The following is a 19,416-nucleotide window of genomic DNA, read 5'->3' as shown; positions in this document are numbered from 1 at the left end:
CCTAAATCAGATAGAGATGAGACTCCAGGTACGATTCATCCTGGAGCAAGTTCTTCTCCAGCTGTGAACTTGTGAAACCAAGCAAGTTATGTGGTCGAGCCTCACCAGACACTGAGTCTGCCGGCACCTTGATCTTGGACTTTCCAGCCTCCAGGACTATAAGAAATGAATTTCTGTTGTTTGAAAGCCACCCAGTTTGTGGTATTTTGTTAGAGCAGCCCAAACTGACTAATATTATTATACCCTGAAAAGTCTTCTTTCCACTCTCATCCCCCATCTATGGGGCCTCCCCCTCCCCATTCTCCACCATTGTGCCTACTTCCTTTTCTCTCCTTCCCGTATTCTTTGTGCACATGCAGCAGACTGCATCCACTCCTCCCATTTTTACACAAAGTGTGACATATTAGACATATTGTTCTGCGCCCTGCATTTTTCAATGAACAATGTAGACTGTATATCTTCCCTTGTCCGCATAGAGAGAGCTTCCTCATTCTTTCTCAGCTCTGCGTGATAATCCATTGTATAAAGCTACCGTAATTCATATTCAACAGTCTCCATTTGATGGGCATATGGATTGTGTCCAATCTTTTACTACAACAAATAATGCTGTAATGAATAACCTTGTACGCCTGTGAGTATGTCTGTAGAATAATTTTCTAGAAGTGGAATTTCCTTGTCAAATGGTATTAGCATTTGTAATTTGATAGCTATTCCTTGGCTCTGATTTTTGTGGGCATTTATTTCCTCTTTTGATTCTTTAAAAGACGGTCCTAAGGAACAAATTGAACAATTTTCCTGGCAGTCAATACAGACGCGTTCCTTTGTCACACATCGAAGCTTTTCCTAAATGCTCTAGGGAGTTTACTGGTTTCATTTCGTTAGTAAATATTTATTAGTTCACCCTCCCCTTCCCTCTCCTCCTTGCCTTTTTCCATTTTTTTCTTTCATTTAACAAACATTTGAGTGTGGGTTCTGAGCCAGGCATGTTCTAGATGCGAGAGAAACAATGGTGAGCAAAATGGACACCGTCCTTGCTCCCCTGAAATCCCCATTCTAGTGGGAGAAGAATAACAATAAAGTAAACAGATAAATAAACAAGGTTCTTCCAAATAGTGAGACATGATGTGGGAGAAACAAAACAACGGGATGTGATAGCCGGTAAAAGAATTGAATGAGAAACATAGTACTTCTTCGAGGGACCTACCACCCAGTCAGGGGGGAAATTAACTACATCACTAAGCTACACAGCAAAGAGGACATGCACCATCGGTAAAAGCTGTGGGCGGCTTCCAATTGCTGCTGATCCTCACCAGCTGGGGACTTCAGACCGCACATGACCTTTCTGGCTCAGTTTCCTTATCTGTGCAGCCAGGAAGCCTATTATGCAGGGGTTTTCTGAGGATGGGAGCTATCATTATATGTACATACAGTGGGGCCTCGACTTACGAGTTTAATTCGTTCTGTGATGGAGCTCGTAACTCAAATTACTCGTATGTCAAATCACTGTGACGCTCGCTGTGCCAACTAGCGGTGGGGTATCTGAAGCTGGCTCATAACCCGAATTTTAGCTCGCAACTCAAAAAATTGGCCAAGAGACAGCTCATATCTCGAAAAACTCGTTAGTCGGGATGCTCGTAAGTCAAGGCCCCACTGTATTGTGGTGCTGGGCACTGCCCAATCCCTGGTCACCACCGTTATGGGAATATCCTCATTATTGGAGTATCCCACTTGTCTGGGTAAGGAGGAGGGCCCATGTCTGTCTCACTGGGAGGGTCGGAGGAGACTTTCTGGAGCAGGGCAGTTGCTAGTAGGCTCTGAAAGACATGAAGAAATGGGGAAGAGAGATTTTAGTAGGAGGCGACCATAGAGTCCTAGAGGAGAAAAGGTTGGGGTGTTGAAGGGCCATGAGGAAGTGTTTCATTTGGCGCATCGCTGGTTAAGGTCATGATTTCATTGCCCTTTCTCAGCCCCGGGAGGCTTGGGATTTCATGAAGAGTGGAGACCTTCAGCTCGGCCTTCACTGCAGAGAAGAGTTCCCTGGGGGAGAAACTCAAGCCCAGTCGTGACTGCTTCGCTTAGCAATGCACCAGGAGCACTCAGCCTTGCTGGGTCAGCGCCAGCGAGCATCTGTGCCTTCGCAGGGCGGGCCTGTCCCAGGCAGGAGAGGGGCAGGCAGAGCCCTGCTGGGAACTGGCCCTTCAGTAAGGCAAACTGGCTCAGAAACAGGCGTGGCCATGGGGATGTGGCAAATGTGGAGTGATTTCATGTGACTATGAAATCCAGGACTGTGCAGTCCTGCATCTCCAAGAGGACATGGTAGCTCTTTCCTAGACCAGACACACTTACAATGCCATTCGGTTTGCAAAGTCATAGGTTCTCTTGAACCAAGCCATTAAAAATATTTTGAATTCCAGAATTTTAAAATCATTTTGGAATTATCATTGTGCATCATAAAAGAAAGTGAAGACTCCGTGATTTCTTGCAGTTTCCTACGTTTCCACGCTTATTCATTCACCAGGACATATTCACCGATCATCTTTGTGGGGAGCCAGTACCAGGACAAGCTTGAAATTATTAATATTATATTGGTTTTATATTATACTAGAGGCCCAGTGCACGAATTCATGCACAGGTGGGGTCTGGCCTGCCCCAGTTGGGCTGATGGACTGGGCCGGCCAGGGGGAGGGGCCGCAGGTAGTTGGCCAGCCCCGATGGCGGGGTGGGGGTAGGGGGGAATTGAGGGTGAGGCCAGCTGGGGGAAGGGGCCATAGGTGGTTGGCTGGCTGGCCCCACCCTCTGGTCGAACTCCCAGTGGAGGGGACAATTTGCATATTAGCGTTTTATTATATTGGTTCTACATTAATCTGGAAGAGATGTTAAAACAGGTTTCACAGATTTTGAAGGGGTCTGGGATAATCAGAAACAATATACAAACATTTGTATATAATTAAAAAAATATGTTACTTGGCAAAATCCCTCACTTTTGATGAATTTCTCAAAAGGGCCTGTGGACCCTGACTGGGCATCCTGGTTTCTAGCTACATTCTACTTTAGTTTCTTTTCCACCCAGTGGCCTGGGACGCTTCATGGGACTGGGTGACAACAGTTAAAATGTTAGATGTTTAGTCATGAATTTCCCAATCCATATTATTAAACAAGAAAAAAAACCAAAACACACACACACAACAACAACAACAACAAACAACCATGAGGACAAAGGAGAAAATGCACAAGAATCATTCAGATCATTCTGACTGTGCAGCTCAGAGCTGAGAGGCACTTGTATTGTTCTGAGCGGTTTGGAGGTAAAAAGTCCAGATTGTGCCTCAGAGATCCTGGGGTTGAGTTTTGGCAAAGCCACTAACACTATAGAAGTCATTTCTCTGGTAAGGGCTGTATCCCTCTTTTGTAAAACCAGTCAGAATAGATGTGATGCTAAACATGTACTGAGCTCTTAGTATGCAAGCAGGCGCCACGCTCATTTAGCATTCATAACAATCGCACAAGATGAGATTCTACATCCGTCCTGTTTAACGGATGGGAAACCAACGCCCCAAGAGAGGGCTCCAGCTGACACAGCTGGGAGGCTGCAGCTTGGGTCCAAGCCCAGGGCTTCACTCCTGCTGCCTTTGGGGTCTGTTCTCTGTCCTAAGACCATTATTATTGTCTTTATTATTTACATTAGCCCCAGCCTACATCCCCTCATCAGAAATATGTTGAAAAATGCCCTTTGTTGCCTGGCTGGTATGGGTCAGTGGTTGAGCATTGACCTATGAACCAGGAGGTCACAGCTTGATTCCCGATTGGGGCACTTGCCCAGCTTTCAGATTCAATCTCCAGTAGCGGGTGTGCAGGAGGCAGCTGATCAGTTTTTCTCTCTCATCATTGATGTTTCTATCTCCCCCTCTCCCTTCCTCTCTCTGAAACATATATATATATATATATATATATATATATATATATATATATATATATATATATATATATATATATATACACTGATTTTTTAAATGCCCTTTGTTTTCTTTCTTTACTTTCAGGGACCAGAACACCCAAATCCTGGGAAGAGCTTCAGTGCCCGTGGTTTCCCGAGACACTGTTACCTTCCAGACAGTGAGAAAGGGAGAAAAGTAAGAACCCGGGTATCAAGTTATTTACTTCTATGTTAAGGACCCAATTTTGATTCCAAGGTAAAGAGAACTGTGTCTCTCTTAGCTACAGATGCATATGGTCACAAGATCATAGTTGAGTCAACCATAGGTAAGGATGGATATGATTAGAAATTGTTTTGTAGGATGGTGGGGCAATAATTAATCTATTTTAGAATCCTCCCCTTAGGACTTTGCTGCTTAACAGATGTCCTAGGACCAACATCTGAAAACTTGATTGAAATTCAGAACCATAGAACCTGCTTCATTTTAACAAGATCCCAGGTGACTGAAAGCACATTAAAGCTTGAGAAGCAGTGCTGCGAGGCAGGGAACAGTGGCTCATAGTGTTAATGTCTGCTACTATTATTACTATGATTCCCCACCTCCAGCCCATACCATGTTTACGGTTGCTCAGTTTTTAACCCAACGCATTTTATCAGGTGCTGGACACGGTGTTAGGCATTTGTCTTGCTTAACAAAGATACATATTTTTAAATTTTAGCTGAATTAGAACATTCTGCAAGCCCTAACACCTCTCTGGGCCTCACCTGTAATATAGAGACGATTAAGCGCCAGCCAGACCTCACTCAAAGTGTGGGTGTGAGGACCGGATGAGCAAATAAATATGAAATGGCCTTGAAGAGGTCAAAGCGCTTCGACCTTGTCATTGCAGAAATATTCCACAACTTCAGCTGTGGGTAAATGAATACCACATCCAGGTGGGGGTGTCAGGTTATTCATGGCTGTGTTGCGGACCCAAGCAAAATTTGGGGGTGGGGTGGGGTGGGGTGAGGGTGGTGGGCACAGCTTCAGAAGGTCTCAGATCAGAAGTTCCTTGAGCCCTAACTGGTTTGGCTCAGTGGATAGAGCATTGGACTGCGGACTGGAAAGTCCCGGGTTAGATTCCAGTCAAGGGCACATGGTTGGTTTGCGGGCTCGATCCCAATAGGGGGCCTGCAAGACGCAGTCAATCAATGATACACTCTCATCATTGATGTTTCTATCTCTCTCTCCCTCTCCCTTCCTCTCTGAAATATATATATATATATTTCTTTAAAAAAAAGAAGTTCCTTGAACTCCTAGGTCCTAACTTTCAAAATGCAGCTGTGATATTGGTAGCTAATATTTGTTGAATAGTGTGTTCCAGACACTGCTATTAAGCTACTTTTCACGTAGCAACTGCTAAACTACTCACAGCCTTTAGAGGTAGGTCATACCATTGCCGTTCCATAAATAAGGAAATTAAATCTCAGAGAGGTGATCTAACTTGTCCAAGGTCACACAGTTAGTCAGTGACAGAGCAAAGACTTACCTGCATGTCCCTGAATCCACATCCAAATCTTCCCTTCACTTAGGGCAGTGGTTCTCAATCTTCCTTATACCACAACCCTTTAATACAGTTCCTCATGTTGTGGTGACCCCCAATTTCATTGTTACAAATTGAACATAATTAAAGCATAATGATTAATCACAAAAACAATATGTAATTAAATATGTGTTTTCTGATGGTCTTAGGTGACCCCTGTAAAAGGGTCATTCGACCCCCAAAGGGGTCACGACCCACGGGTTGAGAACCGCTGACTTAGGGCATCACGATGCAGGAAGGGGTGGGGCCCTCTGCAGGACTCTCTACCATCCAAATGATAGCCTTTGGTCAACACTAAATGCCTGACTTTGATCTCCTGCCTTTTCTCTTGTAGGTTCTGAAGTTGCTGCTGGTGGCCTGGGATCGCCGCCTCATTTTTGCCATTGGTACCTCCAGCACGACGGGCGAGTCAGACACCGTCATCTGGAATGAGGTTCACCACAAGACAGAGTTTGGCTCGAATCTCACTGGCCATGGCTACCCAGATGCCAATTACCTGGATAATGTGCTGGCTGAACTGGCTGCCCAGGGCATTTCTGAGGACAGCACTGCCCAGGAGAAGGACTGAACAGGAAGGGTTTTGGGGGAGAGGAGCTGTGGGGACCACAGGGTAAGAAGTGGGGAGAGTCAAGGTAGAAGTTGTTGCAGTGCCCTCCCTACTCCCTCATCTCCCCTCCTGTCCTGTCTCCATTCCCCATCTCTCCCAGCCACAGGGGGGAGCCAGATTGAGTAAGGGAATGTTATTCATAAACCTCATCCATTCCAAAAGGGACATGAGATGAGGGCCATCCCCAGTCTGTTCCCATGGGGTTTTCAGTGCTGGGTAGTCAAGAACACCGTCCCTCACCCCCTAAGTGGGGGCATGGTCAGCACACTTAAGGTGTGGACAGTGCATGGGCACTCCATATCCTGGCCTCGTGAAGCCTGAGGGTCATGGCCTCAGCTGGCTTCTTGCTGCTTCCACTTCCAAAAGTGGAGTTTCCGCTTTTCTCTCCTCTGCTGGAGGCGAGGAGCTCTCACTGTGCAAGTTTGGGGGGCAAAGAGGTGAACCGCTAAAATGCTGTGACATCAGAAATTAATGCCTCGGCGTAGAGTGAGGAAGCGCTTCTTGCCAAGAGGGTCAGGAAGGCAAAGGCCTCTGAGAGCACACTCACTTCTCATACGAGTCCTTGGCTTCTCTGGGCCCTCCTTCCTCCTCACACCATTGACCGGTCCAAAGAGGCATCTGCTTCTCTCATGCAGATGGATGGGCTCTGGGATTCCTCTCTGGGTGGCATCCCAAGGTGTTTCCAGCCACTCATTGATCAGACCAGAGCCTGCATCCCATTTAGCATCTGAACTGTCCTCAGGGAGAGGAGTCCATAGTCTTCTTCCAAACTCATCCGAGATCAGCTCAAAGATTCCATGAGTTTCATCAAGTCACTGTGAGTAGAGCCTGTGCTGGGCTCTGTGCCATCTGTGTATGTGCGTGTGTGTGTGTGTGTGTGTGTGTGTGTGTGTGTGTGTGTGTGTACATGCACATGTATACCACTGGGCCAGGTTGGTGGAGAGTCCCATCATGTTCTCACAGTCTGTTTTGCAAGATGTCAAACCCCAATTCTGATGGGGATCAGACAGCCCAGCCGTGACCCCTCGACTTCTCTCACCCTTTGCCAACCCATCACATAGTAAACTTGAGTTCTGATCGAGTCAGAACTGTGTTTGGGGAGATATGCAAGGTGAGGGCTGGACTGACCCCTTTTTCAATCTCTTTCAAGATTGGATCTGAGCCAATATCCATCCAGCCTTGTTTCTCTGAGGGCTTCGATCTGTATCCATGCAAATTTGTTCATTAGAGCCCAGGGGTGGTGCTGGGCCTCCCATTTCCCTTGTCCATTGCAGATTGACCTAGAACATGGAGAGAGCCTCTTTAGCTCATTTGTAACAGGCTTAGCACCATCTGATGGTCTAGTCCAACCTGTGTATGGGTTGTGTCCCAAGACCCTATCTATCTCTTCCCCAATATTCCTCTTGCCTTTGGCTTGCTCCCATTATTAAATGAATTGGGGGTCAGTGAGGAGAGAAGGGGGATCAAGCAGGGAAACCCAATTTCCCCTTTGAAAGTGGGTTCTTTGAACTATATGTTTGGGGAAATTCCTCTGGATACTAATTTGAATTTATATACCTCATGTTTTGGGGGTTTGACATATATATATGCATATATATTTCATAATATTTGGGAGGTTTTTGATGCTAGAAAATTTGAAACAAAAGAACCTTCAAAAAATGGTACTTAAATTAGAACCAGAAACCAAGCTTTTCAGAGCTGCTGCTCTTAGGCCTGCAGCTGTGACCAGTGGATTTACCTAAGTATCACCCAGTTCCCCGGGGACGCTGGTGCTGAGCCTTTCCTCATTTCCCCACTGGCTGTCTGGACAGTCATAGGCTGTAGCAGGGGGAGTTCTGATGGGGAGAATTGTGTCTGCCATCTTGGTTCTGGTCTCTCTCATAAGTCAGCAGTCATTTATCTCACCAGCAAACTGGGTGGTTGGTCCTGAGTTCACTGCACCACAAAGTCATTTTCTGCCGCTGTTGGGAAGGAAACACCCAAACTCAAGAGACACCCCTGCAGTGTTGAATGTCACCCCCATGTCCTCGCCAGGCTCCCATATAGGAGAGGTCATTAGAGAGCTTTACAATGGGCCACTGCCATCTCCGCCTCCACCCTTGTCACCCACAGTGATGAGGAATCAGACGGAGGGTCAGTGGATAGAAGCCCAGTTGCGTAGTAGAAGGGGAAGAAATAAAACATGCCTTGACAACTGACAATGGGCAATGGGGAGAAACTGATTTTCTGCATCAGGCAAAAGAAAGTGTGGGTGGGAAAGGGGACCCAGAGAGTATACAATGCAGGATGTATGCCAGGGGAAATGCCACTTTGAGAGTAAGTCTTCAGACCTTCAAGTCCTTCCCCTAGGGCATTGATTATCTGTTCCCCATTTCTCTTCCTCTCTGAGGATGCTCAGTCGGGGCTACCTCATCCTCATCTTCTTGTGGGACATTCTGGGCAGAGGGAATCTTGCATTTCCTTTCTAACACTGTGCCAGGCAAGGTGGGAAGCATTCCTTTGCCCTTTCTCTGGAGCCGGCTGAAAAGGTACAGTCTCGGGTTCGGTGAGGACCCTGCCAGAAGAGGCCCTGGGCATCCAGCACTTTGAACAGGTGTGTCCCCACCGGAAGGCCTACTGAACTCCCCGGCCCACGCAGGGATGTCCATGCCTTTCCTTCCATCGTCTTAGCACCAGCAGCCCAGTTCCTCCCTCCCTGAGTCTCCAGGGATGACAAACCCTGTCAGATGCTCATCCCATAAAGATTACTTGTGCATATGTGGTTGTGTGTGCCTTTATGTTTTCATCCCTTTCCTCTGTGATTTTAGACTTGGTCAAAAGTACTCGTCCTGGTATTGCACTGTTGTGCGCATGAGAAGACTGGGGGAAGGCCCCATGTGGTACAAGAAAGGGTCCTGTACCCTTTCTTTGTCTGTGGCCACTGGCATTGAGTGGGGGTGGGTTTCTGGGAGAGGGCAGGTGACTGTCCTAATGTAAATCTTTGTGACTGCTGTGTTTTGAAGTTGTTGGTGTTGCTCTGTGAGAGGACATCGCCACCTGGTGCTCATGAGCTGTACATGCAGAACAATAAATGGCAAACAACCACAAATTGTTGTCAACCTTCTTCTTTCTATAGATCAGGTGCCTATCCGTGAGGCATTTGGGGTAACTCCCTGAGCCTGTAAATAAACAAAGCCCTCCTACTGGGTAGAGTAGGGGGAGTCCCTTTTCTCTGTTTTTTACACATCTTTCCAACCACACATTTGCCCAAGGGACCTGGCTTGACTTCTTGTTCCTCTAAAGAAAACAGACCACATGACAGGGGAAATAAATGAACCTGAGGGAAAAACTTTTTAACAACTATGCATGTTCACTTCTTACAGTTCCCCTTACCTGACCACACTAGAGTGTATGTTTCAATAGTTCACAGGCTGTTGTTTTTCAAATAAATGTTTAGCATGAATCATCATGACATTAACAAGAACACAGAAATAAAACGCAACAGTAAAGCCACCTTTGTTCCCCAAAGCCACCTTTGTCTGCATTTCTGAGAGGTCACACAGTGTGGTTTTCTTGAAATCTGGATTGGCCTTCCCACAGGCCCCAGCCTGGGCTCATCAGCAGGAAAGCAGGCCTGGGAACCCTCCCCTCCAGGCTCTGACTTGGTAAAAGCACTGTGAACTCCCAAGTTCCGATTTCCTCTGGGTGAACAATCAGACAGAGTGTTCCTTAAGTACATATTTCAATGCTTATTTATGTGCAATTTTGTTAGTTGAAATATAAGTTTATAAAGAAAAAGAGAGGGAGAACTCATGGACATGACAACAATGTGATGATTACACAGGGGAGGTGGGAAAGGGTATAGGGGTATAAATGGTGGTGGGGAAAAAGTAAAGTTAAATAAGTTAGCCAAGGTTTTCACTTGCATGGGCAGTTATTGCATTGAAAGTCTGGAAGCCACAGTTCTATTTTGTCTCTCTGACTCAGTCCTCTTCAAAGAATTCCTGGGAAAGGCAGTAGAAGAGTGGCTGGTTTGGCTGAAACTAACCCACAAAACACCCAGAAGTTTAGAGGGACATTTTAATGCTTAAGAAGTGAGGTCAAGTGAAGTGGTTGTAGACATTGGTGCCCCTGGCTGGGCTCCACTTCTGTCACTTATTTCTCTTCATCACAGCAGGGGTTGAGGGATGGTCCTCCCTCTCATGGCCTCACAGGCTGGGATGCTCCAAGCTCCTCCGAAGAAGGACCAATTGTAAACCTAAGCTCCTGATTGTGAATGTGAACCGGGGGAGGACAAACTATCCTCCACAGAAGATCACTCACTAGTGATTTGATTTGGTGAGAAATATGTAACTTTTTAAAATGTGGTGGAATCCTGTCAGGTGCCTCCAGGAGGTCAGCCTGGAACTGAAGGGAATACGTCACAAATGCTGTTGAATGCCTTTTTCACTTCATTTAAAAGCATGGATTTGATCATGCTGGCCCCCTTGCTTCTGGTAAGATAAAGGCAGGAGGGTACATATGCGGTGTCTAGTCTGTTTTGGTTCTCAGGAGAATGAAAAACTTAGCTGTGGGCTTACTTTGACTTTTTGCTTTATTCCTTGTCTCCCAACCCCAGAAAAACGCAAACTTCTTGTTGGAATGTGATGTATGAGGCTGGGGGTGCATGTGATAGGAGTCAGGAAAGACAAGGGCCATTCATGGAAGAGGAAGGGGTTGTACTTTCGTAACATAGACCAGGAAACTGCAATACTTAATCCACCAAATCTATGCTCTTTTCTTTGCCCTGTTTATGAGGAGCTAAGAGAAAGAAGCCAGGTAGTTGGTTGTGGGTAAGAGTTCCAATTTCCTCTGAGTACCAAACCCTTTTCCAGTTTTTATCCTTTTTTCATTTACTCCTTTTCTGCATATTATTCCTTCTCACTTGACATCCTAATAGAAGTTTATAAGTTAAAATATTTCTGAGGACTTTATGAACTAGACCAAAGTCCAAAGGTGATCTGATTTAAGTAAGCTTTAAATTGTGTGGAAGTTGGAAAACATAGATTTGGTATAAGCAACATGTTTCTGTTCAGATGATGTTGAGATGACCCAGAGGAGATGACACAGCCCATCAACGCAGAGCCCTCAAAGCTAAAAAGCTGTGGCCAAGCAGGACTCTTGTGTCCTCTGGGGGCTCTGTCAGCCTCCGGGAACATGAGATCCAGACAACTCTTAAAAACAAGATAGCTGGAGGGTAACACTTAAAGATAGGAATTCTTTTTTTTTTTTTAAGACAGAAATTCTTATAGCTCATGAATTGGAAACCATGGCCAATCTCAGATTAAATACATCATTTCCAAATTCAAATAGCAACATTCTCCCACCTTATACCCAACTTTTTACATGTATGCATTCAGGTGAAAATAATTAATGGTGCACATAGAGAAAAGATACCCCTTCTTGTTTTAATGCCCAGAATGACATTTGCTTAGAAAGTCACAACTCCTCCCCAATCTTCACCCCAAACTCACCCATGTAGCTCTATTAATTTCCGGCCCAGAGACCAAAGGTATACCTGCTTTTGGTTGTACTTGCCACTTTAATAGTTAGAAAGGCAGAAATGTAGAGAGAAGGAATGAAAGACATGCTTGAAGCTCTGCCTGCAAATGAAGCATTTTCTCAGGAGAAATTTAGGCTGGACACTGCTCCTGCTCTTGGTCAGGAGTGTCTTCCGTCCCTGCAGTGCCAGGAGCCAAACTCTGCCTCTCTTCCTCAATTGCCTGGTATCCCCTCTTCTTGTATTTCCGGATGCGATAGATCACCAGGGCAATGACAACTGCCAGGACGGTGGTGACCCCCACTGTAACCCCAGCAGCTGCCCCCCCTGACAGACCACTACCATGCCCATGGATGACCTTCATGGCCCTGCGAAGCTCTAACGGCTCTCCCAACCTCCACTGGTTGGTCTGGAAGTCTTTAATCCAGGAGCTTGAAGTCTCAGTATTAGTCACGATGACAGTGTTGGTGGCAGCCTGGCTCATAAGGGGTGGCCGGGTATAAGGTGGGAGCCTGGCAGGGGGCAGAGACCCTCCTGTAAAGAGCCCAGATTTGACACAGTAGGATACTTGGCACCCATCACTGATGAAGGCTAGATGTTGGCTAAAGCCCCCAGGACATTTTTTCAGAGCAGGTGCCCCTAAGTCTCTGGATATGGTAGAATCCACCAAGGGGTTCCCAACTGCACAGCTGAAGAACCCACCAAAGGGGACTGAAAACTTATATCCCAACTCATAGTCCTGAGAGACACATACCTTGAGGCTTTCAAAGAGTCTTAGTGGAAAATAGCCAGCTGGGCATGACTGTGCATTTGTCAGAGGGTTAATGCTCTTAGCACTGAAGAGACCCCCGAAAAGTAGTCCTGAGTCTTCTGGTACTTCACCACTGGCCACACACCAAAAAGCCCTAAATTCAGCCTTTGCCACTCGGAACACATCTTCACACACCGTCTTGCAGAAGATGAAGAGGGTACACTTCCGGACACACTCCAGGCCATTATAGCCCTCCTCGTGGATCTGGGTCAGGAGGTGGATTGGGGAGTAGCCAGAGGGGCAGGAGAAATCACCAGTGAGTGGATTCTTCTGCTCCAAGTTCTGGCAGACTTGGACAGCCCCGTTCCCTGACAGCTGAGTGCATTCCTGATAAACCCCACCAAAGGAGAAGTTGGTCATTTTCCCTTCACAAGAGCCATCATCAGTGTTGGCCTGAAAATTGAAGTTAGGCGAGTTGAGATCTGTGCAGCCAGGGTAGGTGTTGAACGTGTAGTAGCGTCTCACAGCAGATTCCACCGTCTTAGACAACTTCTTCACCAACGGCCCTGGCAAGTCAGGCAGCATGTCAGGGTTGATGAAGAAATTCAGAGGCAGGCCAGCACGGTCTATGGCCACCAGGTGGTTGGTGATGCCCTGCTGCCAAGTCTGGAGGGTGATGCCTGGGTAGAAAGGAACCCCTCCAATGCTCTGCACCCTGGAGTGGGTGCGGTTTGAGAGGTAGCTCTTGGTGAAGGCATTCTGCGAGGTGTAGTTCTCCTCAAATTTGAAGTTCACGATGTTGTGGAAGACAGCTCCAGCAGATGCAGTCACAGCACTACGGCTGCTCTGGCTGTCCAGGAGAAAGGAGGATCTGATGTGGTCTTCCTGAATGAGAGCAGCCCCAGCATCCACACTGGTGATGACATGGGTGCCATAGTTGAGGACCAGGAGCTCTGCCAAGTAGGTGGCCATTCGTGTCTGGTTGTTCTCCAGACGGTCACAGATGTCCAAGAGCAATTTCTTAAACTCCAAGTTTAGTTCTGAAACTGGGTTGATTTTGACTGTGTAGATCAGGTTTCTTACCTGAACCTGGGTAGTTACAGCTTGGTCCTTCACCTGAAGCGTCTTCATCCTCTGGAACTCTGGGGAGAACTTGCCATTGACTTTGGAAAAAAGGGAGAGCTCCATGTTGATGGAGAAGGAGGTGCTGCTCTGGTAATTCACCCAGGACTCCAAGATTTCTGAGTTCATCTCCAGGTTGCTCTGTTTCTGAGGAATGGTCAAGATTTCATCAGGGATGATGTACTGTCCATCCTCCGTGGTCCTGCAGTCGGTGTAAGTCAAGTCCATCACCCGTCCCATGTCCACATTCCGTAAATTATCCCAGCCACCTCCAGGTAAGACTTCCAGCACAGGTAGGTTTAAGGCATTCTTGCATTTTTGAAATCCAGCCTCATCGGCCTCACCCAGAGGCTTATCCATCTTAGCCCATGCTGCCACTGCCCAGAAGAGGACAGCACCCCTGAAGCTGGTCATGGTTCCGACAGACTCAGTGGCAAGCCAGCCCTAAGCTGTGTCCAGCAAGTGTGGTGCAAGCTGAACCAATGTGAAAGAGCAATTGCTGAAACTACCAAAAAAAAAAAAATTCAATAGTTCTCCTAAAGCCACCAGTTCCGCTTTAGGCTACTGTAATTGCAAAATGGGGAAATGAGCCGACTGGAATACTGTGGTCCATCAGGACTTTGAAAATATTATGGTGTACTAAATAGCCTTAACAGTTAACTACTCTAACTGTTCCCCCACCGCCCCCCAGGTGGTTACGTTGTGGCAGTAGAGGGTACTCAGAAGTTCAACCACACACCTTACTGTTCCCTCCACACGAGTTTTCTAGCTATAAAAGAAAGCTTTGGTTTTGCTTTCGATTCATTCTCTTGATGTTTCAAAGTTTTTCTGACTGCTCTTTCCTGGAACTCCAATATTAGTTTCTTCAAACTGCAAATGCAGAGGTAAATGACAATATCACGCTTGCCAAGACACCGACTCCTCCATACCTATTCTAGAGGTAGCTCATGGCCAAAGCCCGGATTTCCCATTCACCTGAGGGTGAAAGTTGTTCCCACCGAAGAAAGGAGAGAAAATCTTGGACATGAGTCCTGTGGAGTTTCATTGTGATAAGCCCTAGTAGTCCCAGCTTTGGAGATGGCATTATCTGAGATGGAGTTGAAGGGATCTGAAGAGGATTCCACTTGCTACACACTGGGAACCTCAGTTTGCATTGTCCTCAGCATTCAGAGTGAAGGTGAGGGGTCCCACTCTGTGCTGTTGTTTCTTTTCAGATAGAAATGTTTAAACAAAGAGAAAACCCACACTATAGTCTAGATTTTTGATTTGGAAATAGCAGACAGTGGCCAAAGAATATACAGTATGTATATACACACTTATACACCGTGTGTGTGTGTGTGTGTGTGTGTGCTGTGTGTGTGCGCGCGCTCGTGTGTGTAATAATTTGGTACCTGCTGTTATGCCTCTCATTCTATTCTTAAGCCCATGTAATGAGAACAGGTGCCTAAAAAAGAATGTAGGTCTTCATTACTCAGTTTTTTAAAGCAACAGTTCATTTGTTATATCATTAGAACACAATTTCACAAATTTTCTTTAGTGTACTAATGTTAGGGCATTAGAGCCCATAATTTAGAATAGTGTTTTTAGGCTAATTGATCTCGTGCCAGGATTAACTAAAGCCCAGACCTGTCAATTCTTTGGGACAACTAAGGTGCATTTTAGGATATTTGGTGGTAACCAAAGAATCCAGGGGAGTTAATGGGATTCCCAATGCACTCTCATGGCTCCCCAGATCAGACCATGAAGGAGATGCAGTGCTGAGGTTGAAAAGGTTATGCTTTGATTTGTTAAGTATCATTAAACTATCACATGTATGCATCCTGGAAAGACAGTTTCAAGGAATTGAATTACCTCAGATTGTCACCGTGTTTTCAGAAATCACGAGGCCAGTTGCCTGGTTTCACAGAGTGAGCTTCACTAGTTATTATTAAAATAATAATTATATTGTGTTCTGTAAATCTAGAAACAGACATTGTGGGTCTATTCATGCATCAGTTATCACACTTCAGGGAATTCACCTACACCCAAGAAGAATTGATTTATCAACCAGTGCCCAGTATATACTTGGCTAGAGAAGCAAACCGATACACAGGATGTCCTGGTCAATTTCCAAATCAGTTATAAATGTATAGCTCAGTAGAATAATCCAAGAATTAGAAAAAGTAGAATTCAATGCCCTTTAGTACTTCCAATAAGTCTGTTAAAATATCCACACACTTTTCTTCAAATTGTTTCAGGGTTAATTCATCAGAATAAGAAAACTCTCTCATACAGTTTTGAAGACATGCTAACAATGTTGTACTCTTGATTATCCCTTTAATAAATCCTGTTAATAAATCTTCTGCAATGAGAATATAAGGCAAATATTGATAATTCTATATTCAGGTGTTCCAACATCCTAACACATCCAGTCATTGTCATTTTTCAGACAGCTTTCTTCTTCATTTTTATCATAGCAAAAATTGAAAATAGCTAAAAGAGCCAATAGGAGTGAAATTATATTTCATCCATATGACATAATATATTATAGCCATCATAGTTGAATATTCAAACAATTTTAAGAACATGAGAAACTCTTGTGCCATAATGTTAAGTGAAAAAAGCATGGTATACACTCAACATGACCTCAGCTGTGTATAAATATACTAGGAGCCCAGTGCACGAAATTCGTGCACTGGGTGTGTGTGTGTGGGGGGGAGTGCCCCTCAGCCCAGCCTGCCCCCTCTCACATACTGGGAGCCCTCAGGCGTTGACCCCCATCACCCTCCAATCGCAGGATCGGCCCCTTGCCCAGGCCTGACGCCTCTGGCTGAGGCGTCCGGCTCAGGCAGCGGGGACCCGCAGTTGCAGCAGCCCCGCGATCGTGGGCTTCGCTTTAGGCCCAGGCAAGGGGCCCCTAGCTCCCGGGACTGCCAGCTTCGACCGTGCCCAGCTCCCATCGCTGGCTCCACCCCTACTTCCTGCTATCACTGGCCAGGGCGGAAAAGGCACCTGATTCTCCTATCATGGCTGGGGGGCAGGGCAAAGGCGGCCCCGGGGCCGCCTTTGGCCTGCCCCCCAGCTCTTAGCTCCCCCCTGGGTTTCCAATCACTGTCAGTGGCAGGGGGCTTCTTCCTGCTTTCCCTTTCACCTCCCTGCATTGTACCTACATATGCAAATTAACCGCCATCTTGTTGGCAGTTAACTGCCAATCTTAGTTGGCAGTTAACTGCCAATCTTAGTTGGCAGTTAATTTGCATATAGCCCTGATTAGCCAATGAAAAGGGTATCGTCGTACGCCAATTACCATTTTTCTCTTTTATTATATAGGATACCTGTTGACAGTAGTTATATCTGATTGGTAGGTTTTGTGGACCCTGAGATAAAAGAATCATTTGATATGACCCACCAAGAAGTTTATCTGCTGAGGTGGACTCCCCATGTTCAACCAAGGACCCCAATCTTATGAATACTAGAATCCAGTGGCCACTTACTGACAGGGGTTCCACATGTACTCTGTATACTGGGAAGAACCTCAGACTGGACCTTTGGCTTCCCACACTATGCCCTCCACCCCCATTTATACCATCAGAGTCAATCATTGCAGGGAAGCCCTGATTTAGTCTTTCTATCAATGAGACATGCCCGGTCCAATCAGAACTGTGCAAGTCACTCGCACCTATATTGGCCAATCAAAACTGCATGATTTACAGAAAGGATATATGCACCCCTATGTTCATAGCAGCACAATTCACCATAGCTAAGATCTGGAAACAGCCTAAGTGCCCATCAGTAGATGAATGGATTAGAAAACTGTGGTACATCTACACGATGGAATACTATGCTGCTGTAAAAAGGAAGGAACTCTTACCATTTGCAACGGCATGGATGGAACTGGAGAGCATTATGCTAAGTGAAATAAGCCAGTCAATAAAGGAAAAATACCACATGATCTCACTCATTCATGGACAATAGAGACCATTATAAACTTTTGAACAATAATAGATACAGAGGCAGAGCTGCCTCAAACAGATTGTCAAACTGCAGCGGGAAGGCCAGGGAGGGTTGGGGGGCAGGAAGTAGGGGGGTAAGAGATCAACTAAAGGACTTGTATGCATGCATATAAGCATAACCAATGAACATAAGACACTGGGGGATAGGGGAGGCTAGGGGACTGTCTAGGGGGGGGGGGATAAAATGGATACATATGTAATACCCTTTGTAATACTTTAAGCAATAAAAAAAAAACTGCATGATTTAGACAAATCAGAGTTAGATACCTCATTTACATATTGACAACTGAAGTGGAAATTTTCACTATAGAAAGTGTTGCCTCCCCTTTGTTTCAGTGGAACACAATTTAGACTGCTAACTGAATCTGTGTCTCCCAGGCTGTAGCTCCTTTTGCCTCAAATAAATGCTTTTTATTCTTTATTAGTCTACAATTAATTTTGGTTTATAGTTGTATGAATTATTTAAACTTTTTCCTCTTTTATGTGGTTTTTCAGTTTTCAACAATGAGCATGTCTTTAATCATTTGACAAATTTTTCTTGAGAATCTAGTAAGTACCAAACACAGGGATGAGTACTGAGTAATCATTACTTTTGTACTCAAGAAAATAACTGACAAGTATACATTTAAAAAAAGAAGAAGAAATTATTTCTGAAATTTCCATATATCTGAAATAACTCAAAGCCTATGACTCTGATTGCTATGCTCAAGGAAGTTCTCTTTTGTATTTCCTGGGAAACAATGAAAAGAGAAATGCAAATGATGGGAATTTCAGTTCAACTTCACTTTGCATGCCAGCAGCAGGCATTGCTGCTCACAATGGTCAAAGGTGAGGACGCAGCCCGCAGAGTTTGACCTGAGTGTTACACTCACTTCTTTCTTGCTTGACTCTGTTCACCAGCAATTTCCTCTACTTTTTTTCTTGTGCAGAAATGCTTATGCAATCGGATAAACTCTCCAGATGGCTACCCTCAAGGGCCCCTGTCTGAAAACTGAATTTTGGTCTCTAAAAAAAACAGCTATCTTTTCTACATAAGGTATCCATCTGTGTTACAGAAGAATAATTTCACTTCCTCCAAAAAGAGGCAAGAGGGAAGTCCCGTGTCTGCTTTCTTTCTCAGTTTGAGCGCGTGCAACCTTCTGGCATCATCTCATGCAGAGCCAAGCCATGATTCAGGCCTGAGGTTCACTTCTGTGTGGGCTTGGAGCTGGTCCAGGTGTTTCCTACTTCCGCATTTCACTGTGGTCTGAAATGGTGTGTGTTGGGGGTGGGGGGACGTTGGGGGGAAAAGTCTGGCTGTGTTTTCAGGGACCGTTTCCTTTCTTATTTTTTAGCAGAAATCTGGAAAAACAGTCTGAAAACTTACACTCAAACAATTTCTAAATGGATCACAGAACTATGACTTTTATAGACTCTGGAATAAACTTGGTTCTAGAAAAATCTAGAAGGTATCAGTCAACCAAGTGATAATATTTTTTTCCTGAACTGTTGATTCCTAACCTGATAGAGTTGTTTTGTCAGTTCTTCCCTTCAGAGACTGTTCTCCCATCCAGATTGTTTGTGTCCTGACCACATAAATAGGAACATAGGGGTTTCTTGACTCCAATTAATCTTATGGGCAAAAACTGAAGGCCCATGTGAAATTCTGCATATTCCCATTAAAAGCTAGGTCATAATTTGGCAGCCTTCAGCCGTTTGATTTTTTTCTCTACTAACACTTTTCCCTCCCAATTTTCCTAATTCTTTTTTCTCTTCTTCCACTCTTCTCTTTCTGCTCTTTTCTCTTCACCATTTCCATATTTAGGTTCAGAGGATACAAGTCTGTGATTTGAGGTGATACTTCCACTGCACTAAAGAAGGAAATCTGATTTGGCAAAGACTTAGTCTCCCCGCCCCCACCCACCCACCC

General features: G+C 45.4%; 2 protein-coding genes across 3 annotated transcripts in view; one reads left to right on the top strand and one right to left on the bottom strand.

Annotated features, from left to right (window-relative positions):
- The window catches only part of DTX4 (deltex E3 ubiquitin ligase 4), a 32,948-nt gene extending 23,108 nt beyond the window's left edge, over positions 1-9,840 (top strand). For both annotated transcript variants that reach the window (XM_059709253.1, XM_059709252.1), the window contains 2 exons: positions 4,041-4,130; positions 5,852-9,840. In XM_059709253.1, the coding sequence (XP_059565236.1) occupies positions 4,041-4,130; positions 5,852-6,085 (324 nt within the window). In that variant the 3' untranslated portion in view covers positions 6,086-9,840. The remainder of the gene's footprint in view (positions 1-4,040; positions 4,131-5,851) is intronic.
- Positions 9,841-11,657: 1,817 nt separating this feature from the next.
- LOC132241121 (macrophage-expressed gene 1 protein) lies at positions 11,658-14,029 on the bottom strand. Its single transcript, XM_059709251.1, has one exon. The coding sequence runs from the start codon at positions 13,927-13,929 to the stop codon at positions 11,776-11,778; it is 2,154 nt and encodes a 717-aa protein (XP_059565234.1). The 5' UTR covers positions 13,930-14,029; the 3' UTR covers positions 11,658-11,775.
- Positions 14,030-19,416: the final 5,387 nt, after the last annotated feature.

The sequence above is a fragment of the Myotis daubentonii genome, chromosome 9 (assembly GCF_963259705.1).
Source record: "Myotis daubentonii chromosome 9, mMyoDau2.1, whole genome shotgun sequence".
NCBI classification, from domain to species: domain Eukaryota; kingdom Metazoa; phylum Chordata; class Mammalia; order Chiroptera; family Vespertilionidae; genus Myotis; species Myotis daubentonii.
The sequence above is the reverse complement of the archived record's forward strand: the minus strand, read 5'-3'. Positions and strand labels throughout refer to the sequence as shown.

Excerpts from the sequence above, each read along its gene's own strand:
- LOC132241121 (XM_059709251.1), bottom strand. The coding sequence starts at position 13,929 with ATGACCAGCTTCAGGGGTGCTGTCCTCTTCTGGGCAGTGGCAGCATGG.